Here is an 18,584-nt window from a genome sequence, read left to right as displayed (position 1 = left end):
TCCTATATAACTATTTATATATAAAGCAATAATAATTGCAACTACCAACCACTGTGTCAGTATACCATAGATTGGACTAGGGAAAGAATTCATTGGGTTCTTCAACTGCTAGAGGTTGCTCCAAAAATTAGGGAAAATAAACAAATATATTTCACTATCAATGATCTATTTTTCTGCCTCACCAAAGAAAAGAGGGAGAAAAATAGTGTGACAGCAAGGCAAATTCAATTAACTTAATTTATTCATTCCTAGCAATGAGGAAGAAGTAACTAATTTTCAATCACATTAATCTGGCCTTTTCCATCAAAGCAAGTTGTATTAGGAATCACTCCGAAGCATTAACATCATTGCATTGGTGTGAACAACTGAAAGTAACAAATAGGGGGCCATTTAAACACTTAGTTCCACTACTGTTAATTAATAATTGCAATTAGCCAAACCATTAAAGTCTAAATTACAGTCATTGTGGGGTACGTAATGTCAAGATAAAGCTAAATGGGTGTGAGCATGAAGGCGACCAATGGATGGAATCGAAGGACGCATTATTTTATCATTGACGCTAGTGGGTTGATTCATTTTCATTGAACAGAGGAACTAGCTATAAGGCCAAATTATGGGATTGTTTGATGCAGGCAGTGCATCGAGGTGGAAACTCTTCCAAAGCTTGGCATACATGTCTATGATGATTCAGCGCAACAAAAGTGTGGTAATATTGGTAACATTATGGTATGATTATAATGTTGGAATTATATGTATCACAGAGAGAGAGAGAGAGAGGAAGAAAATGGCTTTGTTGCGGTCCTTACACGTGCAGATTAAGCCAAATATTGCACAAGCCACCAATTCCATTTGGTATCTTATCGCAACATATACATCAATCAATGCAGGTGGTTTCCATTAGCCATAAAGCCGGTTTTCCCTAGAGGCCTCATTTCACTTCAGAGGGTCACTTCTTCTGCTATTGTTTATGAGGACCACCAACCACTCTCCCACACCCACAATAATATCAACTCTCATCTCGTTCTCTCCTTTTTGGCCTGGCCTTTCCCTCCCGGCTTCTCTGCTTCCATTTAATCCAAGAGGAACTCTCTTTCACTGTCGTTCTCTCTTTAGTAATTTAGCTGATCTTTAAAACCCCACCGTAGAAGTGTCTGTAGAAATGGAAATGAAATTTACTCCAGAAGCTTTTAAGTTTACATCTAGCATGAAGAGGGTTCAGCAGCAAAACGAGCCGGGCAAGGCTGAAACTCCACACTCTGAATCAGATGAAGACACAGCTCTCAGTTTGAGTAGCTTGTCAAAGCTTATAATTCCTCCTTTGGGTGTTTCAAGCTATAACCAGAATCAAATAAAGTCCAAAGGATGGATCATCTCTCCTATGGATTCAAGATACAGGTAATACAGCTGATTGCTTGAGATGAATTATTTTGTCAAATAAAGATAATTTCTTATGTGAAGAATACGATTTGTTGGTACATGAAAAGCAAGCTTATGTTCTACAACTTTGTTACATAAATGCATGCCCGCATGCACATAGTCATGTTCAGTTAGATCAGCAAATTTACCTGCACACACACAAAAAAATTCAAAAAGGTGCACGTGAGATAGATGGTTAAAGCATTTACCTAACTTAGTGGAGATTACCCTAGCAATACCTGTAGCATAAATTTTCTCAGCTTTTTCTTTGTTTGAGTCGATATGGGTTTGACAGATACTTTGACTTAGTTCGGATGTGAGTTGACTTGATGCCTAGTTCTCGTAAAAACAGAAATAAGCTTGAGACTTCAAAATTACCTCAAAACTCGGATTTTGTGTAGTTTGATCTATTTCTAGAGTTAAACTTTCTCCAAATTCCTTGAATTTCCTGTCTTATATTATTACCTGCGTGCCCCATTTCTTGATTATACTTAACCAAATGGGTAGCAGCTGATCTTACTTCTTAATCACTTTTGGCATCTCACCAACCCCAAATCAACTATTCTCAGCAAAAAAGGAAAGAGTACGGTATGCTGGACTTTTAGTTTTGAAGCACTAGCTTTTACGGAAAGCTAAACCCGAAAGAAGGAAAAAGGAGTGGAAAAGGGTCAAAAGTGAAAAACGTGGATGTGTGCGGAGACCTTAGCTAACACTAGTACAATAATTGCAACCTTGCTTTTTGCAAGCAAATTCAAGTAAATTAATTAGTGCTTTGACGTATGCAATGCAGGTGCTGGGAAACATTTATGGTGTTGTTAGTATTTTATTCTGCATGGGTTTACCCCTTTGAAGTTTCCTTTTTTAGTTCCTCTCCTCCAAGGAAACTCTACATTGCCGACAACGTTGTGGACCTATTCTTCGCAGTTGATATTGTCTTGACATTTTTTGTTGCCTACATTGATTCAAGAACCCAGCTGCTTGTCCAGGACTCCCAAAAGATTGCTGTGAGGTTAGTTAACTCAAAATTCTCAATTAAATGTACAGTCATGAAAGGAGGAGATCAGTTCGGACTTGATGCTTAATCAGTCAACCAGAAACATTCTAGTTCATTCGAAAACATATAAAAAATGGAAGAAAGATGGTCTGGTTATGACATGTATAATCTGCAAGAGTAGGTTTCTAAATTGGTAATGAAATGGAAGGAGAAATATAATCCCATGACAGGTTCACACATATTGCTTTGTCTCTTATCATATGCAACTTGCTGGACCCGCAACCACGTTCTTATGGTAGTACTGCTCTTCAAACTGATAACCCTCCACAAAAGCAACGAAAATGCTCTTCCAATTTCTAGTTCTGCTTTGGGACAGGGAACCAGAAGGACACATAATTATTTCAATAATTAAAGGAAATCTACTTTTTGCCATATTATCATAATATTTCTTTCAATAAAACAGAAATTGGGTCAATCGAGATTGTTGGTGGGCTTCAAGAATCTGATTTGCTGCAAAGTCCCATCTAGTCATCATTGCTCCAACTTCAACTGTACAAAGTGTAGAATCTTGCCAGCTACCCTATTCAGTCAAACTAAATTTTGCGTAGTTTACAAATATTTTTTGCATAGTGGGGATTATAGTGTTTGCTGTCTGCCGGCCCCGCTCCCAAAACCCATTTCTGAGCACATAATTTCACTTGGATTAGGATGATTCCCATAATTAAAGCGACTCATCCAAATGGGTAATTGAGAATTATAGGTTCTGCGAATAAAGAAAATTGATGGTATGGTCTTTGGTGGGGATAGGTACCTGTCGACATGGTTCTTAATGGATTTGGCATCAACTATCCCATTTGAGGCACTAGGCTACTTGTTCACTGGCAAAAGCAAAGTGGGCATCTCTTATTTCCTTTTAGGATTGCTCAGATTTTGGCGTCTCAGGCGAGTCAAGCAGTTTTTCACCAGGTTAATATTGCTTCATTTATTCCCTGGTTTTTTAAATCAGGTTCTGATCAAAAAAAATTTTTGTCACCCCTTACTTAAATCTTACGTTTTTCTATCTTTACTTGTAGGCTGGAGAAGGACATCAGATTCAGCTATTTCTGGATCCGATGTGCTAGGCTTCTAGCTGTGAGTAAAATTTGCAACCATTTTTCCTTTTGGGAAAGCAAAAAACATAACCCTAATAAGAGTTTCTGTTAACTTTTAATCTAATGGACACAGTTGTGACTTTCAAGCCAGTGCCCGTCTAGGCCACGAGCAAATTTGGCGATTGATAAAATCACGAAATAAAACTATACTTAAAATTTATGGAAACAGGCTGGTGAATCAGCCTGAGGCCTGTCTTGTAGGCCCATCTTTGTATGTGTTTAAGCCCACCAACCGGTAAAGTATGGCTCCATGGTTGAAAATATGAGAATTGTTTCATATAAAACACTCAGAATTCACCAATATAATGATCAAATTTATATTGACTTGAATTTTTTTGGGATGCAGGTGACATTATTTCTAGTGCATTGTGCTGGATGCCTTTACTACCTGCTAGCTGACCGATATCCGCACCAGGGAAGGACGTGGCTGGGGTCAGTGAATCCAAATTTCAGGGAGACAAGCCTTTGGATCAGATATATCTCAGCTTTATATTGGTCCATCACCACTATGACCACAGTTGGTTATGGTGACCTCCATGCCGTGAACACTGTGGAAATGATCTTTATAATTCTCTACATGCTCTTCAACCTTGGCTTAACTGCTTATATAATCGGTAACATGACAAATTTAGTGGTTGAAGGAACTCGTCGCACCATGGAATTTGTATGTACTCCCGTCTGTTGCCTATTTAATTATGTCCATTCAATTAGGCTATATACTGAGTTTCATGGAATTTCTGGCTGATGGTGCAGAGGAATAGTATTGAAGCAGCATCAAATTTTGTCTCTAGAAACCGGTTGCCTCCTAGGTTGAAAGAGCAGATATTGGCCTATATGTGTTTGAGGTTTAAGGCTGAGAGCTTGAACCAGCAGCAACTCATTGAACAATTACCAAAATCCATTTATACAGGCATCTGCCAGCATTTGTTCTTACCAACAGTGAAGAAAGTATATCTTTTCGATGGTATATCAAGGGAAATTCTGCTGCACCTGGTAGGCGTACTACCTTTTGCTCCTGATCAAATTTGTACTGAACATTAGTTATAGCACAAGAAAATTTGACCTTCAGGAATGTCTCGAAATAATCAGGTTGCAAAGATGAAAGCTGAATATTTACCACCGAGAGAGGATGTGATCATGCAGAATGAAGCGCCAGATGATGTTTACATCATTGTGTCCGGAGAAGTGGAAATCATTGACTATGAGATGAAGAAAGAGACGGCTGTTGGAACTCTGCGTTCTGAGGACATCTTTGGAGAAATTGGTGCACTTTGTTGCAGACCGCAAAGATTTACATTTAGAACAAAGACACTTTCCCAACTCTTGAGGCTCAAAACCACAGATCTGATTGCAGCAATGCAGACCAAACAAGAAGATAACCTTGCTATCCTTAAAAACTTCCTTCAGGTCAGTTGATTCGCTAGTTTCAAGAGTTTATTCCTCTCTTGTTGATTTCTTTAAAATGCTATCTGTTTTGTCTGAGAATTCTTTCTCTGGTTACTAACTAAAATCTAGTTATTCAGAGGACTCAAAGTTGAACATGTAATGTGTTGCAGCAAAACAAAAGGCTTGAGGATCATAAAATCGGAGATTTAGTAATGGAGGGTGGAGAAGAAGATGGTGATCCCAAAAACATTGCTATTAGTTTGCTAACTGTGGCCGATGCAGGCAATGCTGCTTTTCTCGATGAGCTTCTGAAGGCAAGATTGGACCCTGACATAGGAGATTCTGAAGGGAGAACCCCATTGGTAAGTTTCTATTATCAGTCCAGTCATGTACCTCAGATGAATGTTCATGAATTAGCAATTACAATAGTTAGTCTTGCCTAGCTCTCTACTTAGGACCTTGAGCTCAGACTCGAAGGCTTCAGCACTGATTAGTTTTCTTTATAAACTGGTACGATCAGAATAAATTCAACTAACAGAAACCATCTATAATTAGTAATTGCTCCTATCTTGTGTGATTCCTCAGCACATAGCAGCATCAAAAGGGCATGAAGAATCTGTACTGGTACTCCTTAAGCATGCTTGCAATGTACATGTACGAGGTAAAATAAGATGTTCATGCCTTAATTAAATTCATCTCAGGATAAATCAAATTCTTAAGATTATATCTTCTTTTACCATACGTGGCAGATATGAATGGTAACACTGCATTATGGGATGCTATATCCTCAAAGCACCATTCTATCTTTACGGTCCTATACCATTTTGCCACCATTTCTGACCCGTTCACTGCTGGTGATCTCTTGTGCACTGCTGCAAAAAGAAATGATCTGACCGTGATGCAAGAACTACTGAAACACGGATTAAGTGTGGATGCAAAGGATCGCCATGGATTAACAGCGTTACAAATTGCCATGAGAGAGAAACATGAAGACATGGTTAATCTACTTGTAATGAATGGAGCAGATGTCATTAATGCAAATACATATGAATTTTCTTCCATAGCTTTGAATGAAATGCTGAAGAAGCGAGAGATTGGCCATCGAATTACAGTAACTGATACCACGTCTGGTGAAGAACTACTGAAGAAGCTTGAAAGGGATGATGTAGGCATATTAGGCAAATGCAGAGGACTAGACCCCCTAAGGGTGAGCATTTATAGAGGTCATCCTCTAATGAGAAAAGAATCTTGTTGTATGGAGCCTGGGAAGCTAATTAGGTTGCCAGATTCTCTTGATGAGCTCAAGAACTTTGCAGGTTTGTACCAAGCTCAAACAACTTATATCTATATATCATTTTTATTATACAGCAAGTAACTCAATCATTTGTAACAGGTGAAAAGTTTGGGATTGATCCAAGGAATGCGATTGTAACAGATGAAGCAGGGGCTGAAATTGATTCCATTGAAGTGATCAGAGATAACGATAAGCTTTTCATTGTTGAAGAACCAATAAATTACCCTATGTAATCAAACTTAATCGGATCAGACAGATCAACTCTTCTTCAGCAGTATGCGTTCCACAAGGAAAGCACAACCTTATACAATTTGTACATTACTAGCCTCACATAATCAGGGAAATGTTTTTCTTCCCTTGGTTTATTGTTTTTCCTTCCGGGCCATCAGGTTGAAACTGCTAACGGTTAGAGCCCTTAACTTGCCTCTCATTTTTCTCTTTGGATGCTTTTTGTGTACGTATCCAAAGGGTGAATCGTACTTCAAGTAATTTTCATAAGCTTGAGAAATTAAATGATCACTTGATTCAAAGTGATGATGATCTTTAGTTGAACATGCTCAATGCAAGATTGCAATAAGACCAAAAAAAATATGCTAAATTAATCAAATCGATTCCGTAACATCGTGGCTGATCATCATTTTGTTTAGCTAATGAATGTGTTTGAAGTTGAGGAAGCCGTGGGTCTTGGACGTATCTTACAAGGCGCAAACAAGAAGAATTCCCGTACGTATCAGAAAGTAGATTGTTTTCATAAGGGTTGGGCCCCAAATTTTGTAATCTCTTCAAGTTGATGTTACAACACGTTATTGAACCACCGAATATATCATGCAATTCACTCTCGGGAGTGTTGTCCTTTCATTGCTTTGGTCTATTCCAACTAACGAGAGTTTTCCCTGATGAGGTTCCAGATGAATGAATGCTCTCTATATGATGTGAAACCGCGGTTGCTTTGTTTTATTCTTCTTTTCCTTGGTAATACTGTCAACAAGAGTTTAGTTTATATCTGTTGGGCGATTTCAGGAATTTCATTGTTATCGTGCCATGGCCCATTCCCAAGGGCACAACCCTTAAGAAATACCACTGTAAAGAATCAGTCGGTAGCATATATATATATATACATGTTGAAACATAATCATATTCCTTTTAAAAGTTAAACAGATAAATCTTAAATTTGATGCCTAAAATAGAATGTCGGTTCTTGGAAGAGAAAAAGAATCCACATTGTAAAGTGTAAAAACATAAATTAATTAATCTCTCCCATGCAAAGAAACCCCATCATCCCTACTCCCACTTGAATAAAAACTGGCCAAGATAAGGAGCATTCCCTTGGAGGAATACAGAGCCCAACAGCTCGAAGCTAAGTAGATGGGGAAAAGGAGTAGTTGGAGAAGTTGGGGGAAAAAGGTAAAGGAGCCAAAGGGCACTCAATTCAAAAGGAGAACCAAATTAAAATGGAAGAATGAGAAGGAGAATCTCAGTCAAAGTAGTCAAACTTTTACAGCCCACGGAACAAAATCTAACATATCATAGAATAAAGAGCTGCAAGATTGTTTTGATTGATTTACTTTCAACATGTCCATGTAGTATTAATTGTACTGAACCTCCCTCTGGGGAGAGTACTGTAAGTATATTTATAATGAATTTTCATGTTTCATCATTTTTGTGCTTTTTTTTTTCCTTTTGGCTCTCTCTTAAATTTAGAAAAATGAAGCCAACAGATTCCCAATCATCGCCTCCACTCTATAGGAAACATACATAATTGCACCCAACAATCCTTTTCACCATAGAAACCCGAGCTATTAAGCTAGCTATTGATCACTTCTACGCCTTTTTCTTCATCTTCCAATATAAATATCTGTCAATCTCCATCAAATTTTTCTCCCACCATACCATCTTCTTATTGTTTTTAATTTTTTTTTCTCACCTTCTATTATGGATCCTTCATGCACCACTTCTTCTGTCTTTGGCTTCTACAACTTGCTCACCCGAGGACTTGAAGAACTTGATTGCTCCTTCCTTTCTTGTAACTTCATGTCAATCCAATTCCTCCAAAAAGTCCTCTCTTCACTCCGATCCTTCCATTCCCAATTGACCGTTTTGGTTCAAAGGCTTCACCTTCCTGTAGGAGAAAAATGGCTTGATGAATACATGGACGAAAGCTCCAGGCTCTGGGAAGCCTGTGTTGTACTCAAATCTGGCATCTCCGGGATGGAAAGTTATTATTCTTCTGGTGGCAGTATTGCTTCCTCACTCGATCATCATCCGCACTTCAACCCACAGTTTTCTCGCCAGGTCAGTGCAGAAAAACATGACCAAAACATATTGTTAAACACCAAAAATTGTCCAAATAGAAGCGTTCCATCTAGGGTTTTCTTCCTTGTTTATATTAGCTAATGTCAATGAAGTTATTTTATGATCGTCTATTCTTGCTGTAGGCTATACGGGCAATCATTGGCTGCCAAAGGGAAATTGTAGGGTTGGAAGAGGAAAACAGAAATCTGATGGTAACAAGAGCAAGACAAGTGGCACTAAGATTTGATGAGAATGTTCCTGTAGAATCAAAGTTGAATGGTTTCAATGGTTTTCGAGGTGTTCTTTATGCAATGAGGAATGTTAGTTCCTTACTTTTAATGATATTGCTTAGCGGGCTAGTATATTATTGCCCTGAATTGAGCTTTGTCAATAGAGAGCATGAGGGGAATGTGATATTTGGCTCAGCTTTCATGGTTTCAATTGCAAGACTGCATCAAAGGGTATCTAATGAAATGGAACAAATTGGTGGGCAGCCAGGAATTATGCTTTACGAATTCAGGGAAGCCAGGATTGCCGTGGAAGAGGTAAGAGGGGAATTGGAGAGAATTGTGAAGTATGGATCAGAAGGTGAGATCCAAGACAAGATTAACAACTTGAAGAGTTGCTTTGGGTTGTTGCGATGTGGGGTGGAGACTATAATTGGACAGATTGATGACTTCTTTGATGAAATAGTTGAAGGAAGGAAAAAGCTTTTGGACATGTGCACTCATAGGTAGGTAGATAAAGTTTGGACATGTGCAGCTATAGTTAGAGAGAGAAGTGAAAAAAAAAAAACTCCAAAAAAAAGGTGAAAGGATGTGAAAGTATCAGTTGTTAAAGTGGCATCATGTCACTCAGTTTCTTGGTTTATGTTTCCCTTGTTTATTTCTCTTTTGGCCCTTTTAACATGTTTTTAAGTTTCAACTTATTGTTAAAATGTTGGGAGTCAAGTGTTTGCAGCTGCAACAGTCTGGAAGTTGAGAGGGAAGAAGCAAACTTTTTTCTAAGGAAAACCCAGAAAAATGGAAATGGCTTAAGGGAAGGAGAATATGATTCTTGCTTCGAAGAAAAGCAACATTACTATCTCAAGATACGAAAAAACAAAGAAGAATATATAAGACAGCCATTAGCTTCTACAGAAAGCAAGATCTTCCAATCCAGAGCCAGAGGGCAGATTCTTCTCCTGTTAATAGTTTAAAAAAAAAAATGTTATTCAGGAGGAAAAGGAAATGATGCTCCTTGAGTTCATGCTTGTCCAAAAACTAGAATCGGATCTTGTATTCAAATGTACAGAGATATGTTCATGAAGTTGATGAGCAATCTTCTTATCCAAAAACTTGAGGCAAATCAAGAAAATTATGCTTCTTGTTTGCCCCCTTTTATCCTTCTGATGAAAGAATTTCTACTGCTATTCTTCTTTATTTGTTTGATGAAAAAAAACAAAAAGATCAAAAATTAGAAGCAAATCAAGCTAAAATGCTCAATGCTTTTGCCACTTTTCATTAACAGTAGCAATTGTCAACTCATGTCCTCACTAAGTTGTCTTTTTCCATTTGTTGGAACATAGGTAAATTTTTGGCAATCATGAAGGAATTTTCACCTTGTGTTCCAGTTTAATTTGTAGTACAAATTTGAAGATTTAATTGCATGTCTATCATTGAAAATGTGCTGCAATTGCAATTAAGAAAACTAATGGGGAAATGATTTTGAGCATTCCTAGAACAAAAAAATCCCATACAGGAGAACGAACAATTAACATAGGAACAGCTCCCATGCAAAGGAAATTTGGATATTTCTCATCAAAACAAAAGATCCTTCTCATGTCAAACTTAAAAAAGAAAGATTATACCTAAAAAGGGATTTTGTGCTACCCGCCAACAAGACACTCTGAAAAACTAATGAGACAATGACTCATTTTCACTAATGTTTGAAAGGACTGGACTTTTTTGTTTATATATATATATATGTGGGTCAGACATCTAAACCTTCAACTAATTATGCAGCACATTTAACATTTGATTTGGTTTAATACTCTAGTTACTTGAACAGAAAAATACTTCTTTTCAAATATTTATTAACAAAAATATAATGCATGCTACAAACATTTAATTATAATTCAAGGAACTTTGAAAGAGACTCTACCCATCACTTTTTACAATAAGTTAAACTCTATGGTCTGATGCATTTCTGTATAAAGATTTGATTAAACTTAATACAAAGTAACATTATTATAAATATGAACATCAAAATAAATATTCCTTGGTGGCCGATATAGGCAAGGCAAACAGTTGGATTTTGGTGGCACTTTATAGTGGGAAAAGGAATCCTCCAATACTGCTATTTTGGCTGATTTTCTTGCCCAAAGCAAGAAAAACAGTGTCCTCATAAAATGTGGAAATGTTTCTTCAAACATATCTTTTGCAATTTCCATAAGAGATTCTCCAGAGTTGTGATAGTAAATGACTAATCATTTCGGTTGTGAAACAATGATGGAAAAAGTTGGGGGAGGGAAAGGACAACAGGAAAGAGAGAGAGAGAGAGAGAGAGATTCCTAAGTTCCTTCTTTTCTTTCCTTTTCTTTTCTTTTCCTTTTCTTTCTTTCTTTCTCCTTTCAAAAGGGCAGTTTTCTTTCTCACGGCTGCTTTTGTCTGATTCGTGTTTCGTTTGTGTTGAAAGCAATTGTGTTGTTGAGGTTGCTGATGATGAAAGTTCCCTCAAAGTTTCCTGTCTCAACTCAATCCTTTTCTACCCTTCTCCCCGTTTGCTTTTGATTCCTCACTTCCTTCCTCCTCTCTTGGTTCCCTTTCCTTCTTTTCGTTCTCTTTTCACTCCCTTTCCTTGAAATTATCTAAGAGAGGGCATCTATGAAAGTGATTTCTTCTGTTTTGCATTCAATATAACGAAACCATCCTCAACATGGATTGAATTGATAAGATTGACATGAATTTTTGAGAGAATAGATAAGGGAAAGGATGATGCTTATGTACTTTGTATGTTGAAACTTTAATTGGAAAGTAAAGTGTCAAGAAGTTTCAATTTTTACCTCAAAAGATCTGTTTAGACTCATCTTATTTTTTATTCATATTAAGATTCATGACATTTTAACTCACTCAATTATACAATATTCTCATTATATTAATTCTTTCATAAAAAAAAGATTTATTTTAACGCAGATCTTATTTGATCTCGATATCTCGAGATTTTATATTAATAAAAAATTAAATAAATTCTGATTCCATTTATTACGAGTCATACTTTCAATTTAAAGAATATATTTATTTATTTATTTATTAAGTGAAATAAAATTTTTATTTATAAATTTAAATTTTATTTTATCTTTTATTGTAATCATGACAAAAGTAATCAATTCTATACAAAATATTCTTGAAGGAAAAAGAAAAAGAAGAAGGAAATTCCTATATGGTATCATAGATAATTGATCTTTTCATTTTCAGAGATTAAGTAGAGACTTTATATTTTGGGGAGAGACTATAATTTTCAATTGTTGATGCATTTAAAAGATAATTAGAACCAATTTGTCAAAATATCTAATGGAAGCAAATTATAGTGGCACTTAGGCAGTTCCTCATAAGATTACATGAAATTTCATTTTTGAACTTATATAAACTTTCAAAAACATTTTTTTTAATTGAATCCACATCTTCATCAAATGGTACAACCTACTCCATAGATCATAGCATCCCCACGTAATGGAATAGTACATAAATTCACGTAAGCATTCACCAAAATAAAACTTCATTAAGATTCTTGTTTTCCCAATATTTTTTTTTTTTTCATATTTTTCAACTTACAGTCACATAATATCATAGATATAACCAAAAAAAAAAAGAAAAAGAATCAATGAAGAATGTCAAGTGCATGCACTATCGCCTCTTGGGGTCAATTCCACCATAGTACGTCTCGATTTAAACAAATAGCAATTGGCCTTTTTACCTACTTTTAAAATCCTGGCCTGCCTTGAAAAAAATCATTGGATTAAAAAACTAAAGGAAATAAACCATCCACAAAATGGGAATAGATGAGAGGTTTGAATATTTTTCCCACAAAAGAAGAAAAACATCAACATTATTAAGCTGCGTGCTGCCTACCACCTAGTGAACAATGAATGTTGGAAACAATGAAAATTTGCACAAAATGAGTAATGTGTTGAAACAAGGGCTTAATGGCCAAGTCCAGAGCTTTAATTAGAAACACCTTGTCACTCTTAACCACACTTGGAGTCTTTTGACCCACTTTTGTTTTCATATGAATCATGAACAAGTGAAGTCGACAGTCCACATCTTTTTTCTTTTTTCTGGCATGATATCTTGAGGATTTTGTTCCATTGAAACCCAATGGGAACAAGACATCTAGTTGGAAAAGTATCCCCGACTAGATATTGGAATTTGTAACTTGTTGAACTAGAATCTCTGTGCCTATGATAGGCCTTTTTTAGTGCAATGTTGAAACTGAAACAGTTGAAGCAAAACAAAGTGTGGATTCGGAATTATGTTTAAATATACAATATGGGTTTTAGGAGTTCATACAAAGTTTTATAGCTAAAAAGCGTAGTATTAGGCTATCAGCCGCACAACATTGACAACCAACATAAAATAAAAGTTGTTTATATAACCCACTACTGTTTCATTCAAAGTCACGGTCCATGAAATCAGCCGGAGCATAGCAAAAGAAAAAGAAAAGAAGGCGGCCGAAGGATTTTATATTAAGAAGGGAAGAGAATTGTCAATGCAATGAACTTCTGGTTCGCCATTATTTTAGAATTTCAGCATATTCTGTTCAATCAATGGCTGTTCTTGTTGCAAACAAAATTATGTTTCTTCACGTGAATACATGGCATGAAAGATGAAGCATTGAAACCCCTACTACTCCCTAGATCACGAATCCAGTACTTGTTCTGAGTTCTGATGGAAAATTGCATTTCATGTCAGTACATCAGCAGGCCTTTTGATTATGAGAAGGAATTTATAGATAGGTACCTCTACCATAAAACTTAGCATTAGATAGTGTAACTGAGGTTAAGAAACCTTTCATTTGGAAGCCAGATCAGCTTTCTTAGACACCGTGCCTTGTTGATACCCTTTCTCCATATTGCCTATCATAGCTGGCTACTAATAAAACATGAAGAAACAATTTAAAAATATGAATTTTCAGTTTTCCCTTAATTACTTAACCATTAAAATAATCAAAGAGCTGATAAGCTGCTTTACATGATGACATTTTGGTGATACATTTGCAAAGGTAGATCAACGAATTGTTGATCTTATACTGGATTCATTGTATCAAACAATGAAAAGAAAAGAAAAGAAAAGAATTCAGGGTTTAATTTCTTATAATCAAAATTCAACAAATCTGCAAACAACTAGGAGAATTGCAATGAGGGGAAATATGTTTCCAAACGCGAGCGTCTGACTGCAAAATTGTTGCAATCATACCACGCAAAACCCATTTTCACAGCCATTCTGCCAACATTTTAGAAGACACAAGTGAGGTGGAGTGGAGTGGGGTGGGGTGGGGTGTGTTGGTTACAGGAAAACAACCTTTGCTTCCTCCTTGGAGCAACAAGGATTCATCTGCTGAGATTGCATTCAAATTCACGATGGGTGGCAACTGCGAAAACTGTAGCCGATAAAATTGTGGTTGCTAATTCAGAAACCACACAGGGGATCTGAAATTGGGTCATATCAGGTTTTAGTCTAGGAGGCAGAATGAGACTCCTTGGTAAAAGGCATCCCCACAATTCATTCAAATGTCATAACCTGGCATTGCAAACTGGGATGCAAAAGTCTCAACTTGTGTTCGGAGCTCCAAAAGATCCTTATTATTGTGGAGACTCTTCAAGGAGGCCTTCTGCAATTTCCCATGATCACGCTGCATCATACTGGCAATATGTGCAGCTCTAAGGAGAAAGTCAGCAATTGTCTCGAAATCAGACTCTAGGCAACCTCTCGATGTCATAGCAGGAGTACCTGCAGAATTCAACATGAAAAGTCATTATAATAGCCTACACCTCCCTCATCAAGGGTTAGAAACTTGCAAACTTCAATTAAATGAGATCTACACTTACCAATCCTTACTCCTCCAGGAGTAATGGCACCATTATCACCAAAAATAGCGATTTTATTCAGAGTAACATGACACATCTCACAAACCTTTTCATAAATTTTACCTAGCAATAAAAAACATTAGAAGATTAGGCATGCTCTGACATAGAAGAGAGTTGGGATACATGTAATAATTCTATCAGCTAACAGAAAACTAAATACAGGCGGGTGCCAAAAGGCATGCTCCCAACAGATAAAATACATGAACAAACAAAAATGTCTAAATTCTATGTCTGTGTATGTGAAAGAGAAGCAAAGAGAAGATGAGATCCATTATTCTAGACACTTAAACTTTGAAACTTGAGTTCTTTTTATAACTTGAACAATTATAGCATTTAAACCATCCCCAATCAACAGAAGAAATGAAATCATAGAGAAGTTCCGCAAGCACATGCAAGAGTTGTCTGTTTATTTTCTACAAAAGTAGGCAATAAAATACATCCCCTGACTGACTGAAGTCAAGTAAAAATTTGGAGCCAATTATTCTCAATCAAATTGCACACATAACAAGAAAATATTTATTTCCATTTCCTCATCTAAAGCACCAGCTAAACTTGTTTATTTTTTTAACAACTGAAAGTAACAATATTTTCTGCTTTGGGCCACTGGACAAAACAGCACACAGCCCCCCTACTGCCTCCAAAAAAAGACATACATAAAATAGAGGGAAAGATATAAAGAGGGAATCAAAATAGTTGGTCCATTCGATACTCATATTTTCTTAGCCACAGGAGTTTATTATCTCTTAAAGGCCATTACAACATCTATTGCAAGCACAAATTACCAGAAACATGATAAATAATCAATCCCCCAGTTAATTAAACCAAGAAAGTCAACATTAGCAATCAAAAATACAAAATTAGGTCAAGTCCTAACTGTCAAAATGATCTTTAAATTAACAAGAACAACATAAAATGAAAAACAAAAATGCAAAAGCACATGTAGGTTCAACTTTACATCATATAACAATTATTTTAATTTGAAGGAGATTGCCAACAAAGCGTTCTACCTGTCAACCCAAAAGGTCTTAGATCCCAGAGTAACAAATGGTTGTCCGTGCCTCCAGTAATTAGCCTGCATTTTCTTCTTAACAATGCAGATGCTAAAGCCTGAGCATTTTTCTTCACTTGATGCATATAAGCCTTGTACTCTGGTGTAGCCACTTGCTTCAACGCTATGGCAAGAGCAGCGATATGATTATTATGCGGTCCACCTTGCAAAGATGGAAAAACAGCAAAGTTTATCTTTTCCTCAAAATCATATTGATCATTGTCATCTCCTTGGCTTAGGAGCATCCCTCCTTTCCTTGGCTTTGTACCCTTCCTATAGAAAATTATACCTCCTCTGGGACCTCGGAGGCTTTTATGGGTGGTTGAGGTAACAATGTCACAGTAGTCAAAGGGGTTCGCAGCTTCCTGTAAAAGTATCAAACAGCATATTATTTAGGATTAGTTTCCTATAAAGCCGACAGCTGTTTTAAAATTTTCAAAATTGATAGCCTGAAACAAGCCAATGAAGATAAATTCATAGGCATGTCCAAAAATGAAGTTATTCAACCATCTCTAACATAAATCCAATGAGAAAACTAAAAAACTCATGAATGCACTGAAACTAGAATAGTATCTCCAACTATAAAGTTCCATATCACCACAATAGCTACACCAGTCTGAATAGGTAGTCTGCACTAACTAGAATTGCTTATATTAATATTAGTTGCATTAGATACCACCTTTTATATTTAAGAAGTAAACTGCACCTAAGATCCTCTAAAAGACTAGCCTTACGAGATTTAAGAAAACAATAGCACGGTAAGTGGATTTTCTAATAAATTTGAACTCAAAAGGTAAAGTGGAATACTGGATCTAGTATTGGTCTAGAATAGAGCCAAGCAATGTAATTAAACTCCATCATCAAATTCATCAGTGAAAAGTGTCTGCCACTAACACATAAAGCTAACCACATAAAGGAAAGCACCTACTAAATAGTAGAAATTCACAGTTTCACACCTTAGCAGCAATAAGACCACTAATCTGAGCCATGTCACACAGCAAAACAGCACCACACTTATCCGCAATTTGTCTGAACCTCGCATAATCCCATTCCCTCGGATAGGAACTCCCACCACAAATCAATATCTTGGGCCTAAAATCAAGTGCCCTTTCCTCCAACTTCTCATAATCAATATACCCAGTTTGCGGATTCACTTTATATGGCAAACTCTCAAAAAATATTGATGCACCAGACACCTTCCTCCCATTTGGAGTATAATATCCGTGACTCGTATTCCCTCCAGACGGCGTATCCAATCCCATGATCCTATCTCCAGGCAACAGCAACCCAGTATACACCGCAAAATTGGCTGAGGTACATGAATAAGGCTGCACATTGACTCCCCAGCCCTCTGCATCAAGCCCAAAAGCTTCCAATGCACGTTTCCAACAAAGGGTTTCGATTTCATCAATGTACTGGTTCCCGCCATAATACCTTGCTCCTGGCATACCTTCGGAGTATTTGTTGGTTAAATGGCTTCCAAGAGCATCCATAACGGCCCGGCAAACGAAATTTTCAGAGGCAATCAACTCAATTCCCAGGAACTGCCGCTTTTTCTCCTGTTCCATTATGTCGAACACGTCAGGATCCGCCACGTGGAGTGGCTGGCTGCCCCATGATTTCACGGTTGCTTTCCTCGTCTCAAGATCCGGCTCCACCGTCATTCGCTTCGTCGACGACGACGACGACGACGAACAGCTGTCTCTCCGCCTTTTGAGACACATAGGATGCCCTAATATATGGAATTCTTCCACTTCCTTACTCTCTTCATCTTCGTTGTAACTCTCGCTTTCTTTCAGGTTCCCGTTTTGGAGAGAGTTATGGTTCTCCGTTTGCGGTTCCAGTAGTTGGAGGGGGACTGCTGGGACTGGGTGTGTGGTGTCCCGGGTGTCCAGCTGGAGAGTAATGGAGTCATCGACGATCTGGCTACGGTTGGACGGCGGCGATGGAGATACTAGCCCCAAAGAGAGGGTTGATGAAGTGTCAGTAGATTGAGACGACAAATCCATGGAACATATAAAAGAAAAAGGAAAAAATTTTTGATTGGAGGAATTAAGGTATGGCGCATCAGTAACAGAAACAGGAGCAGTGGTTTAAATTGGAATCCATGTGCAAATTCTGATTTCTCTCTGCTTATATGAAACCCTAACTCTTACCTAACACCTTTTAGCTTGGACCTGTATAGAACGGGTAAAGGCTTGGTTTGTTCGGGTAGGGGGTGAGATTCTGGAACGGGTGGGGTCGACGGGGACAGGTAGATTCCAGGGGATGCACCTGGACAAATGGCAGAGGGGTTTGATGAGGAGGGTGACTGGGAAGTTCGGTTGCCTGTTACCACTTAACCCCCAATTGTTATGGGAAGTGAGAAGACATTACAAATGCGGCTGTTAGGCCCACTTTATGGGTAGGCCAACTTTGTGGCTATATACCATGCAGTGGGCAAACGAACCCATCTTCATGTTCGCGACTTCATCCATATCTATAGGGCACACTTGCCCAATGGTTGGCAAGCCGTGAGCCCACCTAATTTGCCAGAAAACTAATCCATATATCATCCGAGGCGTAGGGGTAGGGGTCCGGCATTCCCATGTTGCCAACTTGCCACGCCTTGCGATTACAGAATGTGAACGACCGTGTACAATTTAACATTTTTATGAAGTCCAAGTATGGCATGAGACTTCTCACGGATTTCATCATCGTCATCATCACATGCCACAAATAATAAAACGTTTTAAATGTATATATTATAAAGTTCTATGTTTTTCTAAATCTTATTCATATGGTATTATTGTAATAAATAAGGTCACATCCCAGTTCACCTAAGTATATATCCAATATCTATTAATCAGAGAGTAGGTGTAAACAATGTGCTTCAAGTA

The 18,584-nt window shown here is 37.4% G+C and overlaps 3 protein-coding genes across 3 annotated transcripts; 2 read left to right on the top strand and 1 right to left on the bottom strand.

The window, feature by feature from the left end:
• Positions 1-921: 921 nt before the first annotated feature.
• On the top strand, positions 922-6,793 carry KT2/3 (potassium transport 2/3). Its single transcript, XM_021430674.2, has 11 exons — positions 922-1,395; positions 2,207-2,425; positions 3,218-3,376; positions 3,484-3,541; positions 3,908-4,225; positions 4,315-4,554; positions 4,651-4,968; positions 5,118-5,309; positions 5,533-5,608; positions 5,697-6,263; positions 6,341-6,793. The coding sequence occupies exons 1-11, from the start codon at positions 1,160-1,162 to the stop codon at positions 6,472-6,474; spliced, it is 2,517 nt and encodes an 838-aa protein (XP_021286349.1). The 5' UTR covers positions 922-1,159; the 3' UTR covers positions 6,475-6,793.
• A 1,102-nt stretch (positions 6,794-7,895) lies between these two features.
• LOC110418060 (uncharacterized) lies at positions 7,896-9,932 on the top strand. The gene is made up of 2 exons (XM_021430676.2): positions 7,896-8,533; positions 8,677-9,932. The coding sequence occupies exons 1-2, from the start codon at positions 8,174-8,176 to the stop codon at positions 9,268-9,270; spliced, it is 954 nt and encodes a 317-aa protein (XP_021286351.1). The 5' UTR covers positions 7,896-8,173; the 3' UTR covers positions 9,271-9,932.
• Positions 9,933-13,684: 3,752 nt separating this feature from the next.
• Positions 13,685-17,886, bottom strand: LOC110417613 (serine hydroxymethyltransferase 7-like). The gene is made up of 4 exons (XM_021430053.2): positions 16,662-17,886; positions 15,665-16,070; positions 14,619-14,720; positions 13,685-14,520 (listed from the first exon to the last, which is right to left on the bottom strand). The coding sequence occupies exons 1-4, from the start codon at positions 17,712-17,714 to the stop codon at positions 14,297-14,299; spliced, it is 1,785 nt and encodes a 594-aa protein (XP_021285728.1). The 5' UTR covers positions 17,715-17,886; the 3' UTR covers positions 13,685-14,296.
• Positions 17,887-18,584: the final 698 nt, after the last annotated feature.

This window comes from Theobroma umbraticum, unplaced genomic scaffold (genome assembly GCF_002168275.2).
Source record: "Theobroma umbraticum cultivar Fairchild unplaced genomic scaffold, ASM216827v3 scaffold_50.0, whole genome shotgun sequence".
Lineage (NCBI taxonomy): Eukaryota > Viridiplantae > Streptophyta > Magnoliopsida > Malvales > Malvaceae > Theobroma > Theobroma umbraticum.
Note: the sequence above shows the minus strand (reverse complement) of the source record. Positions and strands in the feature narration are given on the sequence as shown.

Coding starts and splice junctions, on each gene's coding strand:
- KT2/3 (XM_021430674.2), top strand. CDS start 1,160: ATGGAAATGAAATTTACTCCAGAAGCTTTTAAGTTTACATCTAGCATG. Junction 1,396..2,206: donor CCTATGGATTCAAGATACAG/GTAATACAGCTG, acceptor TATGCAATGCAG/GTGCTGGGAAACATTTATGG. Junction 4,226..4,314: donor CTCGTCGCACCATGGAATTT/GTATGTACTCCC, acceptor CTGATGGTGCAG/AGGAATAGTATTGAAGCAGC.
- LOC110418060 (XM_021430676.2), top strand. CDS start 8,174: ATGGATCCTTCATGCACCACTTCTTCTGTCTTTGGCTTCTACAACTTG. Junction 8,534..8,676: donor ACCCACAGTTTTCTCGCCAG/GTCAGTGCAGAA, acceptor TTCTTGCTGTAG/GCTATACGGGCAATCATTGG.
- LOC110417613 (XM_021430053.2), bottom strand. CDS start 17,714: ATGGATTTGTCGTCTCAATCTACTGACACTTCATCAACCCTCTCTTTG. Junction 14,721..15,664: donor AAGACCTTTTGGGTTGACAG/GTAGAACGCTTT, acceptor TTTTATTGCTAG/GTAAAATTTATGAAAAGGTT. Junction 14,521..14,618: donor TCCTGGAGGAGTAAGGATTG/GTAAGTGTAGAT, acceptor TGAATTCTGCAG/GTACTCCTGCTATGACATCG.